This window comes from Jaculus jaculus, chromosome 1 (assembly GCF_020740685.1).
Source record: "Jaculus jaculus isolate mJacJac1 chromosome 1, mJacJac1.mat.Y.cur, whole genome shotgun sequence".
Taxonomy (NCBI): Eukaryota; Metazoa; Chordata; class Mammalia; order Rodentia; family Dipodidae; genus Jaculus; species Jaculus jaculus.
The window spans coordinates 159533024-159551979 of NC_059102.1; the positions used below are offsets into that span (position 1 = coordinate 159533024).

Sequence of the window (18956 nt, forward strand, 5' to 3'; positions counted from 1 at the left end):
AGGTTTATTTTGGCTTACAGGCTCGAGGGGAAGCTCCATGATGGCAGAGAAAACGACAGCATGAGCAGAGGGTGGACATCACCCCCTGGCCAACATAAGGTGGACAATAGCAACAGGAGTGTGAGCCAAACACTGGCAAGGGGAAACTTGCTATAACACCCATAAGCCCACCCCCAGCAATACACTCCCTCCAGGAGGCATTAATTCCCAAGTCTCCATCATCTGGGAACCTAGCATTCAGAACACCTAAGTTTATGGGGGACACCTGAATCAAATCACCACACAAACACATACTCTCTCTCTCTCTCTGCTCACAAATAAATAATTTTTTAAAAATCAGGGACAGGGGTCTGGAAAGATGGCTTAGCAGTTAAGGCATCTGCCTGCAAAGCCCAAGGACCCAGGTTTGATCCCCCAGAACCCATGTAAGCCAGATATACATGGTAGCACATGTGTCTGGAGTTTGTTTGCAATGGCTAGTAGCCCTGACACACCCATTTTCTCTCTCTCATAAATAAATAAAAATAAATATTAAAAAATCAGGGAGTGGACTAGAGAAATTGCTCAGGAGCTAAGACACTTGCCTGCAAAGCCTAAGAACTCAGGTTCAATTCCCCAATACCATCATAAAGGCAGATGCATAAAGGCAGATGCACAGATGCATTTGGAATTTGTTTCCCTTACTCCCTCCCTCCCTTCTTCCCTCCCTCCCTCTCTGCTTGGAAATAAATTTAAAAAAAAATTTTTTTAATCAGAGGTAGCCGGGCATGGTGGTGCATGCCTTTAATTCCAGCATTTGGGAAGCAGAGGTAGGAGGATCGCCGTGAGTTCAAGGCCACCCTGGGCTAGAGTGAGACCCCACCTCAAAAAAAAAAAAAAAATCAGAGAGGGCTGGAGAAATGGCCTAGCAGTTAAGGCGCTTACCTGCAAAACCTTAAGGACCCATGTTTGACTCTCCAAATCCCACGTAAGCCAGACACACACAGGTGAGGCAAGCACAAGGTTACATATGACTACTAGGTGGTACAAGCATCTGGAGTTCTATTGCACTGGCTAAAGCCCTGGCATGCCAATATTCTCTCTCTCTCTCTACAAAACAAATAGTAAAAAATCAGAGAGAAACCTGGGTGTGGTGATGCATCATGCCTTTAATGGCACTACTCAAGAGGCTGAGGTAGAAGGGTTACTGTGAGTTCAAGGAGCTAGAGAGAAACCCTACCTTGAAAAAGAAAAAAAAAAAAAGCTCTGGAAGAATAAGATCTGAACGTGGAACACAAGACAACACAACAGTAATTGACTGGGAAACAAATACAAAAGGATGTATTTATAATCTGTGGTAGAATAACAAGATATGCAACCCCGCAGCTGTAAGAAAAAACAGTTTTAATCCCATGACACTGTACGAGTGCTCATGTGGAGGTGCACAGAGATTACAGATGCTCACACCATAGCATCTGGCTTTATCCACTGAGCCATCCCCCCAGTCTTCCCTATTTTTGCATGTGTGAGGTATGTGTGATACATGATGTGCATGTGTGTTCTTATCTCTAGTTAGGAAGAAGAGGATCAGCAGCAGCGGTCAAGAGAGAGTAATGGGGGGTGAATATGACTGAAATACATTGATGTGTATGAAATTGTAAAAAAAAATACATATATATGTACATATATATGTCATAAGTACATATATATATTATGTGTGTGTGTGTGTGTATACACACACACACACACACACATACACACACACACAAGCCTGGAGAGATGGCTTAGCAGTTAAGCGCTTGCCTATGAAGCCTAAGGACCCCGGTTTGAGGCTCGATTCCCCAGGACCCACGTTAGCCAGATGCACAAAGGGACGCACACGTCTGGAGTTCATTTGCAGTGGCTGGAGGCCCTGGCGCACCCATTCTCTTTCTCTCTATCTGCCTCCTTCTCTCCGTCACTCCCAAATAAATAAACAAAAATGATTTTAAATATATATTTAAATATTGTTCTAACTTAACTATAGTCAGAAGGGTTGGGTTATAGTTTGAATGTGTGCTTAGCACATTCAGGCCCACCACCATCAAAAACACAAATCAAAGCCAGGCACGAAAGGGCACGCCTTTAATCCCAGCATTTGGGAGGCAGAGATAGGAGGATTGATTGCCGTGAGTTCAAGGCCAGCCTGGGACTACAGAGTGAGTAGCAGGTCAGCCTAGGCTAGAGTGAGACCTTACCTCAGGAAATTTTTTTTTAAATATAATATTAATAACCATCAAATCAAACAGGGATGGGGCAGGCAGGCCCCAGGAAAGTAGTTTCCAGCTAGCTGCCGGAAAACCTCCTGGCAGAGACCCCATGAGACTCCCACCTGCTTGGGCACCTATGGGAAACAGCACTTACTCCTTAGGGGCACTCTGTGGGCAGGGCTCTGCCAGACCAGGAGCAAGAGGGTTACCAGGACAGTTCCAGGCCTTGATGTGTTAAGCACATATGACAGACACTAGGCACGCCTCACAATGACAGATGCCTGGAGCCCAGGCACCAGCCTAGGTGCATGCAGCAGGTCACCTGCCACAGGCCCTGCCACCACCCTCACTGGCCCATTGCTCCTGCCCAGCTGTGTAAGCAGCCACCAAAGGCGGAGACACTTGGCAGACACCTTGGAATATACCCTTGATGGGTGTGTGTGGGGGGGGGGTTCTACTACCACCATGTCACCAGGAGCTGGAGTGACCTGCTACACTCACACAGGCGGGATGGAAGAGCCCACGTCAAGCAGTGAGGCCGCACAGCCTCCTGGCCCTGGCTGGAACACCTTTGAGGAGGCATCTTCGACAACGAGCGAAGGCCTGAGGTGCTGACATCAGTGCTGGCCAAGCCTCAGCAGAGTGGCATGGAATGGTCACTCAGGATTCAAGGTAGAGCCTTGGTTCAGTCACGGGTTGAAGGGATCCCTGGCAAACTGGGAGGGCAGAAGGGTCAGGTGCAGGTGACAGACTAGCCCCACCATGCCAACTCCACCCAGGGCAGTCCCTGGAGACTGCAAGCCTCGTTGCCAAAGGAAAGGACAGGCTTTGCAGAGACCAGGTGATGGAGAAGGTCCCAGGGCCTAGAACGTCAGAGACCGGGCTTGAGCCACAGGCTGGGGAGGTGACGGAACACACACGAGCGGGAGGGGTGCTGGAAGGGTTCAGGAAGAGCCAGGCATGCTCTTTCAGAACCCACACAGCCCAAAGGAACCAGAACAGTGTCGGGGAGAAAAGGCACTTGCTAGGTGCCCACCCCTACCCAGACACTCAGAAGTCTTGGGCTCCTGGGGGAAGAAAAGCGTGGGTCAGGCTACAGAAGTCCTCAGAAGACTGGGACCATCTGGTTTCATTTTACAAGTAGGGGAGCTGAAGCACACAGAGGAGAGGGCTCCCCAGGGTCCCACTGAGAGGCGGGTGCAGTGACACACAAGGCCTTCCTGGGCGAGGTGCCGTCCTCAGATGCCGGGGGAGCCCCAGACTACAAAGACTCCAGGGAGGCTAAGACCTCTCCCTGTTGGTGAGCTCGTGCCTCGTGCCAGGTTAACCCTGGGAAAAACAGCAGCAGGGCAAGTGCCCCAAAACCATGCGCACTGGGCAATACGTCATCCAAGCAAGCAAGTAATATCCAGAAAGAACACTTCCCTCACCCCAAAAAAGGGCACAGAGGCAATGCACCCCGACAACCTCCCAAGGCGTTGCAGGAACTCTTTTCTGGGAGATAACCTACAGGCAGTCCCCATCCCCTCCACTCTATAAAGTCCAATTCCACCAAAGCTCTCCCTGGTGAACCAATAGGTTTAATGGGCTTCCTTACGGCAATTCTCCTACCTCTAGCCTCCCAAGTGCCACCACGCCCGGCTCATTTTTTTAAAAAATATTTTATTTATTTAAGAAAGAAAGAGGCATAGACAGAGAGAGAATGGGCATGCCAGGGCCTCTAGCCATTGAAATGAACTCCAGATGTGTGTGTCACCTTGTACATCTGGCTTACATGGGTACTAGGAATTAAACGTGAGTCTTTTTTTTTTTTTTTTTTTGCTTTTTAAAATTTTTGTTTGTTTTTTTAAATATTTATTGTTTTCATTTATTTAGTAGAGACAGAGAGAGAGGGAGGGAGGGAGGGCGAGAGAATAGACATGCCAGGCCTCCAGAGAGAGAGACAGAGAATAGACATGCCAGGGCCTCCAGCCACTGCAAAGGAACCCCAGAGATATGTATCACCTTGTGCATCTGGCTTACATAGGACCTGGAAACTTGAACATGTATCCTTAGGCTTCGCAGGCAAGCACTTTAACCACTAAGCCATCTCTCCAGCCCTCAATATTTTCATTATTTATTATTAAAACACTGTATATAAACTCCAGATACCAGTACCACTGGCTTTCCATGGGTACTAGAGATTCGAGCCTGGGCCTTCAGGCTTGCAAGCAAGTGCCTTAACCGCTAAGCCAGCTCTCTAGTCCCCACCTTCTGGGGCCTTTTAAAGGAAATCTGGGCACCCACGGCAGGGACTCAAAGCATCTCCCCAGCCCCACGGTCCTGGCAAGAATACATCATCGTAATTTCGCAGATGTGGAAACTGAGGCTGAAAGCCAGCAAGCCACTTTCCAGACCTGGAGGGGAAGCAGGACAGACTTGCCAGTTAGGCTTGGGGCCGCCTCCCTATGGGCTCCACAGCTGCCTCCACTCGTCACACTTGGACTTGGGCTGCCCCAGGCGGCCCTTTGGGGCGGCTGGCTCAGAGCCCACGTGCAAGACTTTCTGAGCAAATGTGTGTGAGCAGAGTCACGAAGCCCAGAAGCTGGCACACAGCCCTCAGCTTCCACCAGGGCCGCCCTGCCAGACTCCTGTTTTTGAGAGCCTGTTAAGTTATCCGCCATGGGCCTCCAGTACCACAAGATCCACTTCCCCCAGAATCTGGCAGGGCCCAAGGACTGCTTGTTCCTCCCTCTTAGGGGCCCAGCTCCTCCTCGGGAGGTCCTCCTCCCCGAGGGCCAGCAGAGACTGTCCAGCTTGTGCCATTGCCTGTTACATTACATTTCTGTATGTACCCCAAGAGGAAGGACCTGACCAAATCCCACCGCTGTCTGACTTCACAAGCACGTCCCAGCCCCAAGCTCATGCTGCTGAGTTCAAGAGCACCAGTGTTTGAACAGATAAATTAAGGTCTGTCCGTACGATGGGACACTCTTCAGCTAGGACTGAAGTACGCCACCTGCTTTACCGCACTATGCTAACAAGCCAAACACACAAACCGTGTATGGCAGGATCCACGTATAGAAAATGCAGCTGGTCGTGGTAGCATGAGCCTCTTGTCACAGCTCAAAAGATCAAGGCCGGCCTGGGCAACACAGGTGGCTTAGTGGTTAAGGCACTTGCCTGCAAAGCCAAAGGACCTTGGTTCAATTCTCCAGTACCCATGGAAGCCAGATGCACAAGATGGTGCATGCGTCTGGAGTTTGTTTGCAGTGGCTGGAGGCCCTGGCGCACCCATTCTCATTTATTCTCTCTCCCTCTCCCTCTCTCTCTGCCTCTTTTCCTCTCTCAGATAAGTAAATAAATAAAAATATTTTAAAGCCGGGTGTGGTGGCACACGCCTTTAATCCCAGCACTCAGGAGGCAGAGGTAGGAGGATTGCCATGAGTCTGAGGCCACCCTGAGACTACATAGTCAATTCCAGGTCAGCACCGGCTAGAGTGAGACTCTACCTCAAAAAGCCAAAAAAATAGGTAGGTAGGTAGGTAGGTAGGTAGGTAGGTAGGTAGGTAGGCAGGCAGGCAGGCAGGCAGGCAGGCAGGCAGGCAGGCAGATAGATAGATAGATAGATAGATAGATAGATAGATAGATAGATAGATAGAGATAGAGATATATCCACTCCCTTCACCTAACACAGCCCTAACTCCAACCTGTATTTCCTTCACCGTTCTGATAATTTTCCCAGAAGCTTCCACGACCTGTCAGCAGAGACCACAGGACCAATACTGGACATGCTGAGGATGAGGACCCATCTTTTCCACAGCTGGGCCTCAACCTCTGTTTTCCCACATACCCCTCACATCCTAACCATCAAACTTAACAGTTACCAGACACCAGGGAACCAGGTATAGTACCAAGAGCTGACTGAAGCCAATGTGGCAAACTCACTGAATTAGTGGTAGGAAGGGCTTTTATCACCATGTGGCTTTTTTTTTTTTGGTTTGTTTGTTTGTTTGCTTGTTTGCTTGCTCCCCTCGCACCCGCCACCCCCCCCCCGGGGGCCAAGGTAGGGTCTCACTGTAGCTCAGGCTGACCTGGAATTCACTATATAGTTTCAGGATGGCCTCGAACTCACAGAGATCCTCCTACCTCTGCCTCCTGGGTGCTGGGATTAAAGGCACCACGGCCAGGCCAACTTGATCACCATGTTAAAGGACAGAACACATAAAGCACAAAAGGGTGGAGTCAGCCACCCATGTCCCCCCAGGCAAGTGGCAAGGCTGAGATTAAACCTGGGCCCTGTGGCTCTTGCTACACTCGACCCCCAGCCAGTACTGTGGTGCTGAATGAGTCAATGATTGGACATCCAAGGTCACACACAGAAGAAAAGCCTCCCAACGTCCCAGTCAAGAAAGATCAAGGACCATGTCTCAGGCAACTGCCTCCCTGGAAGCTCTGGTACCTCCACCCCTCACTCGGGCTACAGATGGAGCTGGGGAACCCGCACAGCATTCAACATCCCCACCACGTGGAAGAGGAGTGGTCAGACCCATATACCAACACAGAGCAGCTAGGAAGTCAACGAGAGTCAGACAGCAACTGAGCATGCAAACCCAAATTATTCTGAACCCCACCCCAGCCCAGAGAGCATCCACTGCAAAGCGGAAGGAAGGTGACAGAGTCCTTACCTGGCTGCCCCAGCCCCCTCACACCCCCTCCTGTGTGAAGTCTGCTAGATGGGCGGTCAGGGGCACCCTGTAGCCAAAATTAAAAGGCTCCAACTACGCCATGGGGAACCACGACCTGGCGATCCCCAGAGAAGCACTGAACATATGTTGGCTCAAACAGGTTGACTGGGTAATTTGCTGCACATAAGGGATCAAAGACCGCAGACCCTGCTTTGCGCAGCATTTAGTTAAGCCAGCCCGTGCCTGCCAGGCCTTCCTGGGGGGACAAGCAGTGCCTATGCTCAGGAATTCTTCGGCAGCCAAAACAGGCTGCTGGGTGCCCAGAAGCTTGGAGCTTCAAGGGCTGGGCAATGCCCTCCTCCACAGGACCACTAAAAAACAAAGGCATTTCCATGGGCTCACAGCTTCCAACTCCAACAGGAAGCAATCAGGAAAAGTAATTAGCCGTCCACATACTGCCTTCACTCACTCCCCCACCTCACCAAGCCCGCACCTCACACTGACACTCAGGAACACCACCATGCCTCAGAGCTGCTGATAGATTCCTCCCCTTTGTTTCCATTTTAGGCCTGGATTGCCCCATCAGCTGGTGCTCCAGGCTGGTTCCCTAATGTTAAAACCATCAACCCTAGTTCTGTTTCACACGCATGTAACTTTCTCCTTCGGGTCGCCCATCACACAACACCCACAGGCAGAGGATTACCAGCTCCATCACCCCCCACCCCGTCCAGGAAATCCAAGACAGCCATGAGGTGAAAAGAAACCCCACCTTCAAAATAAACAGCTTCCCCCCTAAACCCCTCTTGCAGCCAATGACCCAGGCATTTCCGGAAAGAGAAGGAGCAGCCTGGCCTACCCAGACCTGTCATTGTTTTGCTAGCACCAGAAAGCCTAACCACCCTCGGAAGGAGACAAGTTTGGTAAAACTACCCCCCCGCCCCCCCCCCAGAACTCCAAGCTGGGGCTAGAAGGAGGAGGGCTTCAGGAAACAAGGGCCAAATTCTCTCTATTCTCCACCACCGCCCCGTGCCCCAAACTTTGGTGGAAGGGCTGCAGCCCAGGGAATCTGAGCATAGAGGCGGGCTGGGCAACCTCTCGTCAATGTCTACACTGGAAATATGCAGGGAGACAGCTGTTTGCCTTAATAAGGCCCAGACAAAGGGACCTGAGCCCCCACCCCACCCGCGCCACCAACAGCACCGCCAAGAGTGCAAAAGCCTTCGCTGGCTGAATCCACTTGGACAGCCACACTCCAGAAAAACAAAACACGCACACCCGAAAACAATGATTTAGGTAGCAGGAGGCTTGCTTCAAAAAACCACACGGCAATCTCCAAATTAAAAGAACATGTGTAACGTCTCTAACTGCTTCGGTTTCTCGCGAGTCCTCCTGACCTCAACTCCACCCCTCGGGACACACCAAAAGTTGGAGAGAGCCCTAGCGCGCCACCTCCCCAAAAGTGGGTACCACCGAGGCAGGAGTACACTCTTCCCCCCGACACTCTGGGACCAAGGCACCCCCCCCCCCGACACACACACACACACACAGTCCGGTCCCTGAGTTTGGATACTGGTCAGCGGTGACCAGGCGCCACGGTTTTGGGGCTCCAGAAGCCAGATGGGTCAGTCGGGTCACCTGGCAGGTGTCAGTGTGTTTGGAAAAGGACAGCCACGCAGATCAAAGCGGCGGCCGCGCAGGCCAGGCCTCCCCACGGCGCGCGGGAGCTCGGAACTTTCTCGCCTGCAACTTCCAAGTCAGCTCCCGGGGCTCGCAGGCAGGCCGGCCGCGCGGGCCGCTGGACACAGGCTCGCCCGAGTCGTCGTCGTCCCCCCCCCAACACACACACACACACACACACACACACACACACACCCGAGTGGACAGGCCCGGTCAGTCTCCGGGCCGAGGCTCGGCGCGCCACGGGTCCCGGGCCACTCGCTCTCCGCCGGGCTGCGGGCAGAGCGCGCCCAGGGCCCCGGGCAGGTGAGGACCCGCCCGCGCCGCACCTGGCGGGGTCGGCACCAGCTTCGCCGGCCGGGGACACGGCGTCCCCCCCCCCACCCCCGGGGATGGGGTGGGGGGAAGGGCCCCGGCGGGTGAGACAAAGGACCCGCGCGGGCGGGCTGGAGGGTGGCGCGGGGTCCGGGGCGCGCGCTCCAACTCGCCCTCCAACTTGCAAAAGTGGCTCCGGCGGCGGGACGCGCGCCCCGGCCATTGTCCGCCGCGGCCCGCCGCCCCCTACCCCACCCCTTTGCGCCCACCTACCCGCGGCCGGGGCCAGGCTGCAGCACAGCGCCAACAGCAGCAGCGGCGGCGGCGGCGGGGCCCGGGGCGGCGCCGCTTCCATGTTGTCCGGAGGCCGGACGCGCCCGCGCGCGCTCACTCGGGCTCCATGGCGCGGCGGCTCCCGGCGCCTCCTGCCTCCCCCCCCCCCCCAACTCCGCCTCGGGCGCCGCGGACCAGGACGACGGCAGAGGAGGGAGCGGAAGCCGCGCCGGTCTCCGCCCCCCGCCGCTGCCGCCGCCCTCCCGCGGGCGCCCCCCGGAGCCGGCCGGCGGCGAGGCGGGTGCTGCGGCCGGGGCTTGCCACCCACTGCGCCCCCACCACGGGGAAGGGAGAGGAAGGGAGGGACTTACCCGCCACCCGGGAGGGCGCTTGACTCTTCCCAAAGCCCTGCGGACCCCGTGGCCTGGCCAGTCCCCCGAAGCAGGTGGGTCACCTGTAGAGCCCGCTACGGAGACTGCATTGATGAGTGGGGAAACTGAGGCACGGGACGGGGATGACCTAGAGCATACTGCGAAGCGGCTTCAAGGCTGCAAGTTAAGGGTCCCTGAGCCAGAGCTGGGCGCTTTCCAAGGACCACAGCCACCTGGGCACAGCCGCCCCCCCCCCCGCCCCCCAACAACACACACCTGTCTCGCTCGGGGATGTGTATACCGCAAGGCGACCGGGAGCTGGCTCCAGAGCGGAGGCAGACGTGGAGGAAGCTGGAAAGGCTGAGGTTGTATATCTATTGTCCACATTTAGTCTTCCTCACTCGTGAATAATTCGGCTACGTGAAGGCGGCAGAGACTCGCTGCCTGCCACAAATGTGTTTTGCCACCAGCTGGGGGAGCAAGGCCCGCAGACCCCACTTCTGCGCTCTGCAACAATCAAATAGGCATTGAGTGCCCTGCATCGGGCTTCCTTGGTGCCCAGTTCAGCTCTCGGCCTTCTCTGAAGACTACTGCGAGAAGAATCACCGAGGGGCCGAGGTTCAAAGCTCGGCCCTGCTGATTTCTAGAACTACATTCTGGACATGTCTAGGTGTGACGTCTTCCGGCGCCCTTCAAGCCCTCATAATAATGGAGATAAGAAACAGTGCCCCCAGAAACATCGGTGTACCCTAGTGTAAGATGACCTCATAAAGAAAGTTGTCCGGTAGGACATCTCTGCCCTCTTGGGGTTTGTGCTAGGAAGAAGAAAAAAATAATAGTAAAAAACAAAATAATAAATAGAAGAATCTGGGATGGTGGCTCATGCATGTACTCCCAGCATTAGAGTTGTGAGGAGACATGTCCCTCACGATGGTGGGGGGGGGGGTTCCACAGATCTTTCTTGAAGCTAACAAGGATTTGGAAGTCCCAGAAATGCAGACAAGACTCGGAAATACAGTGAAAGCAAAAGTAACAAACTTTATTTTTATTCCAAGCAAAAAGCTCCCTTCAGGAAGGGAGGGGTGCCAGTGCTGGGAGTCCATTTGGGCTCAAAACTCTTTTTTTTTTTTTTTTTTTTGAGGGTATTTATTTATTTGAGAGAGAAAGAGACCGGAAATGGACACGCCAGGGCCTGTAGATGCATGTGCACCTTGTGCATCTGGCTTAGGTGGGTACCAGGGAATTAAACCTGGGTCCTTTGGCTTTGCTGGCAAGCACCTTAATCACTAAGCCATCTCTCCAGCCCAAGACTTTTTTTTTTATAGTTTGGTCTCCCTTCTTCCCCTCCTGCCATGGTAATGAAGGACTGGGATTCAGCGTTCCCCCCTCAATCAGTCCCCACGCCTCAAGACATCTAAATCTGCTAGCCATTTTAACTTTTCTCTCCTAGCTTCTGCTTTTATGGTTTTCTGTCCTGGTGGTCAATTATAAATACATCATTTGCATTTTCAACTGTCTGCATTTCCATTCCCCTGTGTAAGCAGTCCCCATACCCATTCCCTACCTGCCTATGCCTCTCCAAACTCCCCTCACCAGGGAAACTGAGACAGGAAGATTGCTGTGAGTTCAAAACCAGACGCAATATGAGAGGAAGAACAACAGAATTTAAACAACAGAAAAGCCACATTAACAGACTGTGAGGGAAGGGGAGGAGAATTTTCACAAGGTAGAATATGTGTATGAAACTATGAGACAAAATTTTATACACAAACTAAAAAGCTAATTGAAAATGTTTAAATTAAAAAAAAAAAAGAAAGAAAGAAACATTGGGCTGGAGAGATGGCTTAGCTGTTAAGGTGCTTGCCTGCAAAGCCAAAGGACTCAGGTCCGATTCCCCAGGACCCACATAAGCCAGATGCACAAGGGGCCACATGCATCTAGAGTTTGTTTGCAGTGGTTGGAGGCCCTGGCATGCCCATTCTCCCCCCACTCCCTGCCTATTTCTGAATCTCTCAAATAAATAAATAAATAAATAAAAATGAAATATATTTTTTAAAAAATACAAAAAGCAAGGTGTGGTGGTACATGCCTTTAATCCCAACGAACTCAGGAGGCAGAGATAGAAGGATCACTGTGAGTTCAAGGCCAGCCTGGAACTAGTGAGTTCCAAGTCAGCTTGGGCTAGAGTGGAAGCCTACCTCAGGAGGAGGAGGGAGAAAAAGGGGTGTGGAGCTTCCATATTGATGACAAAATCTGACTTTATACATTTGAGGACCAAGAAGTGACTATGGGGCAGGGGACCCTCAGCCAGAAAAAAAAGTCAGAGACAGAGTCCTGTGTCCCAGGGCTGCTGTGGCCTGTGGCTGAACCACAAAAGACCAAGGGTGCAGATGCTGGAGGTGGGGTTGGGGGCCAGAGAGGAGAACCAGAAGGGAGGTCTCCTGGGGCTGCTGTCCGACGTCAGGTGGAAAGAGTCAGGACTCCTGGAGCAGTGGGGAGCCATTGCAAGGACTGGACAGCCTTGAGCCCTGTTCCTTCTCACCTAAGTCCAGCCAGGCAGCACATGCTAAAGACTTGATCCTCTCAGCTCCAGACACCCTCCCCACCACCAGCTAACTTCTGTCCTTCCCTCTCAGCCCCATGGGCCTCCTACTTCCAGCCCTGACTCTCTATGGCCTGACCTCCCCGCAGCCTGCTGAGTCAGGTCTCACCCTTCCTTCCCTTGCTGTGACTCTCATCTCAATCCACAAAAGAAGCCTAGGGTGCTGGGGACATGGCTCCATGTGTAAGAGCGCTTGCTATGCAAGCATGAGGACCTGAGTTAGATCCTCAGCACCCGCGTAAACATCTTGATATGCCTATAACCCCAGGCTTGGATTCGGGGGGGGGGGGCAGGCAGTAAGATAGGAGGATCTCTGGAGTTCCCTTGCAAGCCAGTGCACCTGAAAAAATGGTGAGCTGCAGGTTTAGGGAAATGAGTAAAGCAATAGAGGGAGACACCCGATGCCTGCCTCCAGCCTCTGTTCATGTGTGCATGAGGGACATTTGTGTGTGTGTGTGTGTGTGTGTGTGTGTGTGTGTGTGCGCGCACACACACACACTGCATACACCACATACTACTCAGCCAAGAAGAATAAGAGACCTTAAGATCTTCTCCTTTCTTCCTTTCTCTCCCCACCTCAGCCTGCTTCAGCCATGTTGCCTCCTTGCTGGTTCACAGACCCAGCGGACAGGCAGTCCTGCCTCAGGGCCTTTGCACCTGCTGTTCTGTCCAGCGGGATTCTTTCATCCAACTTAACTTTGGAAAATTATACACCTTACCCCTCCAGTCTCTGTCCCCCCAACACCTCTTATCCCCTGCCCCGCCCCCATCTCTTCTTTCACAGTGTATGGCTTCTTCCTTCTACCAGAGCAAAGCTCCAGGGAGCTGGTGTGTGCACCATGTTTCCTGTTGCGTGTCCCGTGCCTGCACCTTGGCCTGCCATATACATAGTAGGTGCTCAATAAATGTTTATTGAGTGAACAAACGAAGTAAGAGGATGGTTTTTTTAGGGTCTCCTGTAGCTAGGCCTAACCAGCCTCAAACTCACGGTGTAAACTGAGAATGACCTTGAACTTCTGCTTCTCCAGCCTGGAATTCCAGATATGCGGTACCACTCCTGGTTTATGCAGTGCCTGGGTTTGAACTCAGAGCCTCTTGCATGTTAAGCAGGCACTCTACCAACTGAGCTACAGCCCCAGCCTCCTGATTTCCACTGATAAAAGGGACCCTGTGGGATTGGAGAGATGGCTCTGTGGTTAAGGCCTTGCCTGCAAAGCCGGACAGCCTGGTACTCATGTAAAGCCAGGTGCAGAAAGTGGCATGTGCATCTGGAGTATGTTTGCAGCAGCTGGAAGCCCTGACATGCCCATTCTCATTCCTCTCTCTCTCCTCTCTCTCCCCCTCTGTCTCTCTGCAAATAGATGTTTTCTTAGAAAGGAGCACTTTGAGCAGGACATGGTGACACATGCCTTTAATCCCAGCACTGAGGAGGCAGAGGTTGGAGGACCATCATGAGTTTGAGGCCACCCTGAGACTATATAGGAATTCCAGGTCAGCATGGACTAGAATGAAACCCTACCTCGAAAAACTAAAAAGAAAGAAAAGAAACAAAGAAAAGAAAGAAAGGACCACTCTGGGCATGGTGATGCACGCCTTTAATCCCAGTACTTGGGAGGCAGAGGTAGGAGGAACAACATGAGTTCAAGGCCACCCTGAGAGTACATAGTGAGTTCCAGATCAGCCTGGGCTACAGCAAGACCCTACCTCAAAAAAAGAAAGAAAGAGAGAGAGGAAGGAAGGAAGGAAAGGAAAGGAAAGGAAAGGAAAGGAAAGGAAAGGAAAGGAAAGGAAAGGAAAGGAAAGGAAAGGAAAGGAAAGGAAAGGAAAGGAAAGGAAAGGAAAGGAAGAGAAAGAAAAGCACTCTGATGGGACAGTGGGGAGAGAAGGTGGACATAGTTGAAGGGTGAGTGTGATTTCCAGGGCTTCAGCACCAGAGACCCAAGTCTCTGGGAACAGGAGGAACCAGCAGAGGTGGCATCTGGAATACTGGTGAGGAGCTGTGGGTAGTGACCGAGCTCATGGACCTTACTGAGGACACTGGCTGTGGGGAAAGCAGAAGGGGCCTGGGCAGCTAAAGCTTCTCTGTCACAAAACTGGACTGACCCAAAAGCTTAGAGCCAGGTTCTAAATTTCAAAGGGATTATTAAACAGCCAGGCGTGGTGACGCACGCCTTTAATCCCAGCACTCTCAGGAGGCAGAGATGGGAGGATTGCTGTGAGTTGGAGGCCACCCTGAGACTACATAATTCCAAGTCAGTCTCTGCTAGAGTGATGCCCTGTCTTGTAAAACCACAAAAAAAGGGGATTATACAAATGGAAGACTCTACAATCAGTTCTATAAATGATAGAAGTAAAGTATACTAAGAATTAAAGAAAAAGGGATGGGGAAATAAGCTCAGCCATTAAAGGTGCTTGCTGGCAAAACTTGGTGGCCTGGGGTTCAATTCCCCAGAACCCATGGAAAGTCAGACAGACAAAGTAGTCCATTAGTCTGGAGTTTATTTGCAGAAGCAAGAAGCCCTGGCATGCCCATACTCACTCTCTCCTGTCTCTCAAATAAATAAATAAAAATTTGGATTTCTTTGTTTATAAAGAAGGACTGGAGAGATGGCTCAGTGGCTAGATGCACTTCCTGTGCAAACATAAGAGCCTGAGGGGGCTTGAAACTGCCCAGGTTCAAATCTCCAGATCCCAGGTAAAAATAACTGGACATGCTCCACACCCCACACATGCACACCTGTAACTCCATTCCCACAGGGGAATGGAGACCCAGTTTTGCAGGTTCCAGAAACAGTAAACAGAGGTGCTCCAGCTCACAAACAAAACCAGGCAGAAGAACAATGGAGTAGGACACTTGATGTGCCATTCTCACCACTGCGGGCGAAGGTATGGGGTGCCACAGGACACATATAACACACACACACACACACACACACACACACACAATACCACATTATACACACAAAAGGAAAGAAAACGGCATCGAGAAGGGGCCATTGATACCCCTAGGGCGGGGCAGTCCGAGCCTCTGGGTCCCAAGTCACATCAGTGTAAGATCCCAAGTGGCCGGATTCCAATGAGGACCTTCAGAAAAGTCACTTGCAAAGAATGCGCTAGAACGATCACTATCTCTTCCTGTGGCATTCTGACATCACCGGGCAGTCGTTTTTAGAACCTTCAGTAACACAGTAAGCAACGAGAGAATGTGCTAAGCTTCCACTTCCCGGGGAAGGGTGCTTGTCACAGTTCAGGACACCACCCCACGTGTCTCGGGTCTGGCTTTTAGCAGTTCTCACCCTCAATCCGTCCCTCAGATGCACAGGCCAGCTCGGGGAAGTATCAAGGGCCAGCACCTGTCTCATCTAATCGTTTCCGGGGATAGGAGCTCAACTGGGGTCCACATAGGGCTGATATCTCAGCCTCCTGGCCCTTGCTGGAAAGAGCCTCTCCTCTTTGGTTTCCCTCCCAGACTGAAGCTGCTGACTTGTGAAAGTTATTCTGGGGACCAGAGTCCCTCCCACCTGGCAATGTGACCACAATCAGAGGTGTGCCTAGGGCTCTCTGAGCCACAGCATCCTCCCTCGGGCAGCTTAGGGGTGTCCCTCTCCATGTAGAATGGCCACAACTGACCACTTGTTTCTCAGACCCTGCATCACACCACCTCCCAGCAACCTGCACCAGGGGCAGGCCAAAGAAGACACCCTCAGTGCAAGGGGTGGGCTCTGGAAAGTTTGGGTGGGGTGGCCATGGTCTCTGCGGCGATGGCTGGGGTGTGAAGGATACAGGTTGACTTTCCTCTCTGAGCCTCAGTTTCCTTAATCACATAATGGAATGGAATGACAACACCGTCTGAGCTTTGTAAGGCAGCACTGGTAAGAACTTCAAACATGACTCCTGGTTAGCTTGGAACCAAGACTGTGCAAGAGGGCAGATAAGCCAGGCACTTCCTCTCCAGTCTCCCCTTACTTCTCTCTCCAGAAGTTACCACCTGTCTTCTGACCCTACTGCTGTTGTTTAGCCCTCACTTGGTTGGTGTGGGACTTGCCTGCTGCAAAGCATGCCTTGGGAAGGCCTGGAATGGCGGGGTTACTGGGCAGTTTTGTTTACCACTGCAGAGTAAGGGGGAAAGCCCTCATTTATTATTTTTTACTTTTTAAAAAATATATTAGGAGCTGGAGAGATGGCTTAGTGGTTAAGGTGCTTGCCCACAAAGCCAAAGGATGCAGGTTTGATTCTCCAGGACCCACATAAGCCAGATGCACAAGGGGGCACATGCATCTGGAGTTCATTTGCAGTGGTAGGAGGACCTGGTACACCCATTCTTCCTCCCCTCTCTCCCCCCACCTCATTCTCTCTGTCTCTCAAATAAATTAATTAATTAAATATTTGTATTTATTTATTTGAGAGAGAGAGAAAGAGGCAGATAGAATGAAAGAATGAGAGAGAGAATGGATGTGTCAGGGCCTCCAGCCACCGCAAATTCCAGATGCATGTGCCACCTTGTGCATCTGGCTTACATGGGTCTGAGGATTTGAACCTGGGTCCTTTGGCTTGGCAGGCAAGCACTTGAACCACTAAGCCATCTCTCCAGCCTTCATTCTTTTTAATATTTTATTTATTTGCAAAGAGGGAGAGAATGGGTACACCAGGGCCTCCAGCCACTACAAATAAACTCCAGATGCATGCAAGCCATTACTACAAATAAACTCCAGATGCATGCACCACTTTGTGCATCTGGCTTTACATGGATGCTGGAGAATCAAACTCAGGTTGTTAGGCATTGCAGGCAAGTGCCTTAGCCAGTGAGCTGCCTCTCCAGCCCATTTTTCTTTTTCATTTCTGAGTGCCTTCAAGACATCTGGAGTGGACAGAATGTGGCTGTAATCCCTGAACTGGGGAGGAAAACAGGAGGATCCTCACAGCCTGCTGGCTAGTGAGTCTAGCTGAATTGGTGAGCTCCAGGTTCAGTGAGAGACACTGGCTCAAAAATGAGGTGTAAGACCTTCAAAGGCTCAGGGTCTATTGCGGAAGAGGTAGCAGAAAGAATGTAAGAGCCAAAGGAAGGGTAGGACTCCTTACAATGTGCTCCCCCCAGACACAAAATGGCCTGGATATCCATGACCTCACAGTGCCTGACACTACCTACACAAGACCATCATAATAGGAAGAAAAGATCACGACATCAAAGTAAGAGAGAAACTGATTGAGATGCGGAGAGGATATGATGGAGAATGGAGTTTCAAAGGGGAAAGTGGGAGGAGGGAGGGTATTACCATGGGATATTTTTTATAATCATGGAAGTTGTTAATAAAAATAAATAAATTTTTAAAAACTGAGGTGTAAGGGGGCTGGAGGGGTGGCTTAGCGGCTAACGTGTTTGTCTACAAAAGCCAAAGGACACAGGTTCAATTCCCCAGGATCCATGTTAGCCAGATGCCCAAGGGGGCGCACGTGTCGTGTCTAGAGTTCATTTGCAGTGGCTAGAAGCCCTGGTGCGCCCATTCTCATTCTCCCTCCTCTCTCTCTAACTCTAATAAATACAGTTTTAAAATTTTTTTAAAAACTGAGGAGTAAGGTCACAGTGAGTAGGCCAAAACCCTGATCCCTGGGGCTTCTCCCAGTTTCCTGGTCCCAAAGGCAGTGAGTCCAGGGGAGATAAACTACCCCTCGTACTTCAGCCAAGCCACAGCTGAATCCACAGAGGAATGGGAGATGAGCAAGCATGCTGCTTCCATGCTGAACCTGATAATCAGCGCCAGGGTACAGGAGACAGACCCTGAGGATACTCGACACCTACCAAAGCAGAGATCCAGAGGCTCCTAAGAGCTCATCACTGAAGTAGACCCGCTGTGGCTCAGGAATTTTGCGGAAGAGGGGGATTGTAGGAGCCACAGGTTGAGACATCATGCCCAGAGACATTCCTCCCTCCCCCATAATAACCGACTGCTGCTCCCACAACGCATAAACTACAACCCCATGGGGAATACCTGCAACCCCACTGAGGAGCGTCCCCAATGGAATGGGGGCAGGGACAAGAGAAGAGAGGGTTCTGACGCATGATGTATCCATATAAAACATGTTGTTAATAATAAATAGTAAATGGTAAAAATAATAAATAAATAAGGTGTAGAGGGCAGAGGAGATGGCTCAGTGCAAGCCTGAGTGTCTGAGTTCGGACCCCCAGCACCCACATGAAGCCTGTAACCCCAGTGTGTCTACGTTGAGAAGGGAGGTAGAGATAGAAGAATCCCCTAGAAGCTTGTGGGCCAGCTACCCTGGTGAACATAGCATTGAGCAAGGAGAGACTCTGCTTCAAACAGGGTAGAAGGTGAGGACTGGCACCCAACGTGGACCTCTGACCTCCACACGCACACTGTGGTTCACATGTGCGCGTGCGCACACACATACACACACACACACACACACACACACACACACACACGAGAAAACTGCACTCTGAGATTACTGGGTGGCTAAGGATATCATCTGTTTTCACATAAGATAGCAAAGGTAGGTCCAGCATGGTGGCGCACGCCTTTAATCCCAACACTCGGGAGGCAGAGGTAGGAGGATTGCCGTGAGTTCAAGGCCACCCTGAGACTCCATAGTGAATGCCAGGTCAGTCTGGGCTAGAGTGCCATCCTACCTCAAAAAAAAAGGGGGGGAACTAGAGGGATGGCTTAGCAGTTAAGGTGCTTGCCTGCAAAGCCAAAGGACCTCGGTTTGATTCCCCAGGACCCACGTTAACCAGATGCACAAGGTGGCACATGCATCTGGAGTTTGCACTGGCTGGAGGCCATGGCACACCCATTCTCTCTCTTTC

General features: G+C 51.7%; 1 protein-coding gene across 1 annotated transcript in view; it reads right to left on the minus strand.

Moving 5' to 3' along the window:
- Positions 1-9242, minus strand: part of Lrp5 (LDL receptor related protein 5) — a 144141-nt gene extending 134899 nt beyond the window's left edge. The window contains exon 1 of the mRNA XM_045151411.1: positions 9161-9242. Within this exon, the coding sequence (XP_045007346.1) occupies positions 9161-9242 (82 nt within the window). The remainder of the gene's footprint in view (positions 1-9160) is intronic.
- Between the last annotated feature and the right edge of the window lie 9714 nt (positions 9243-18956).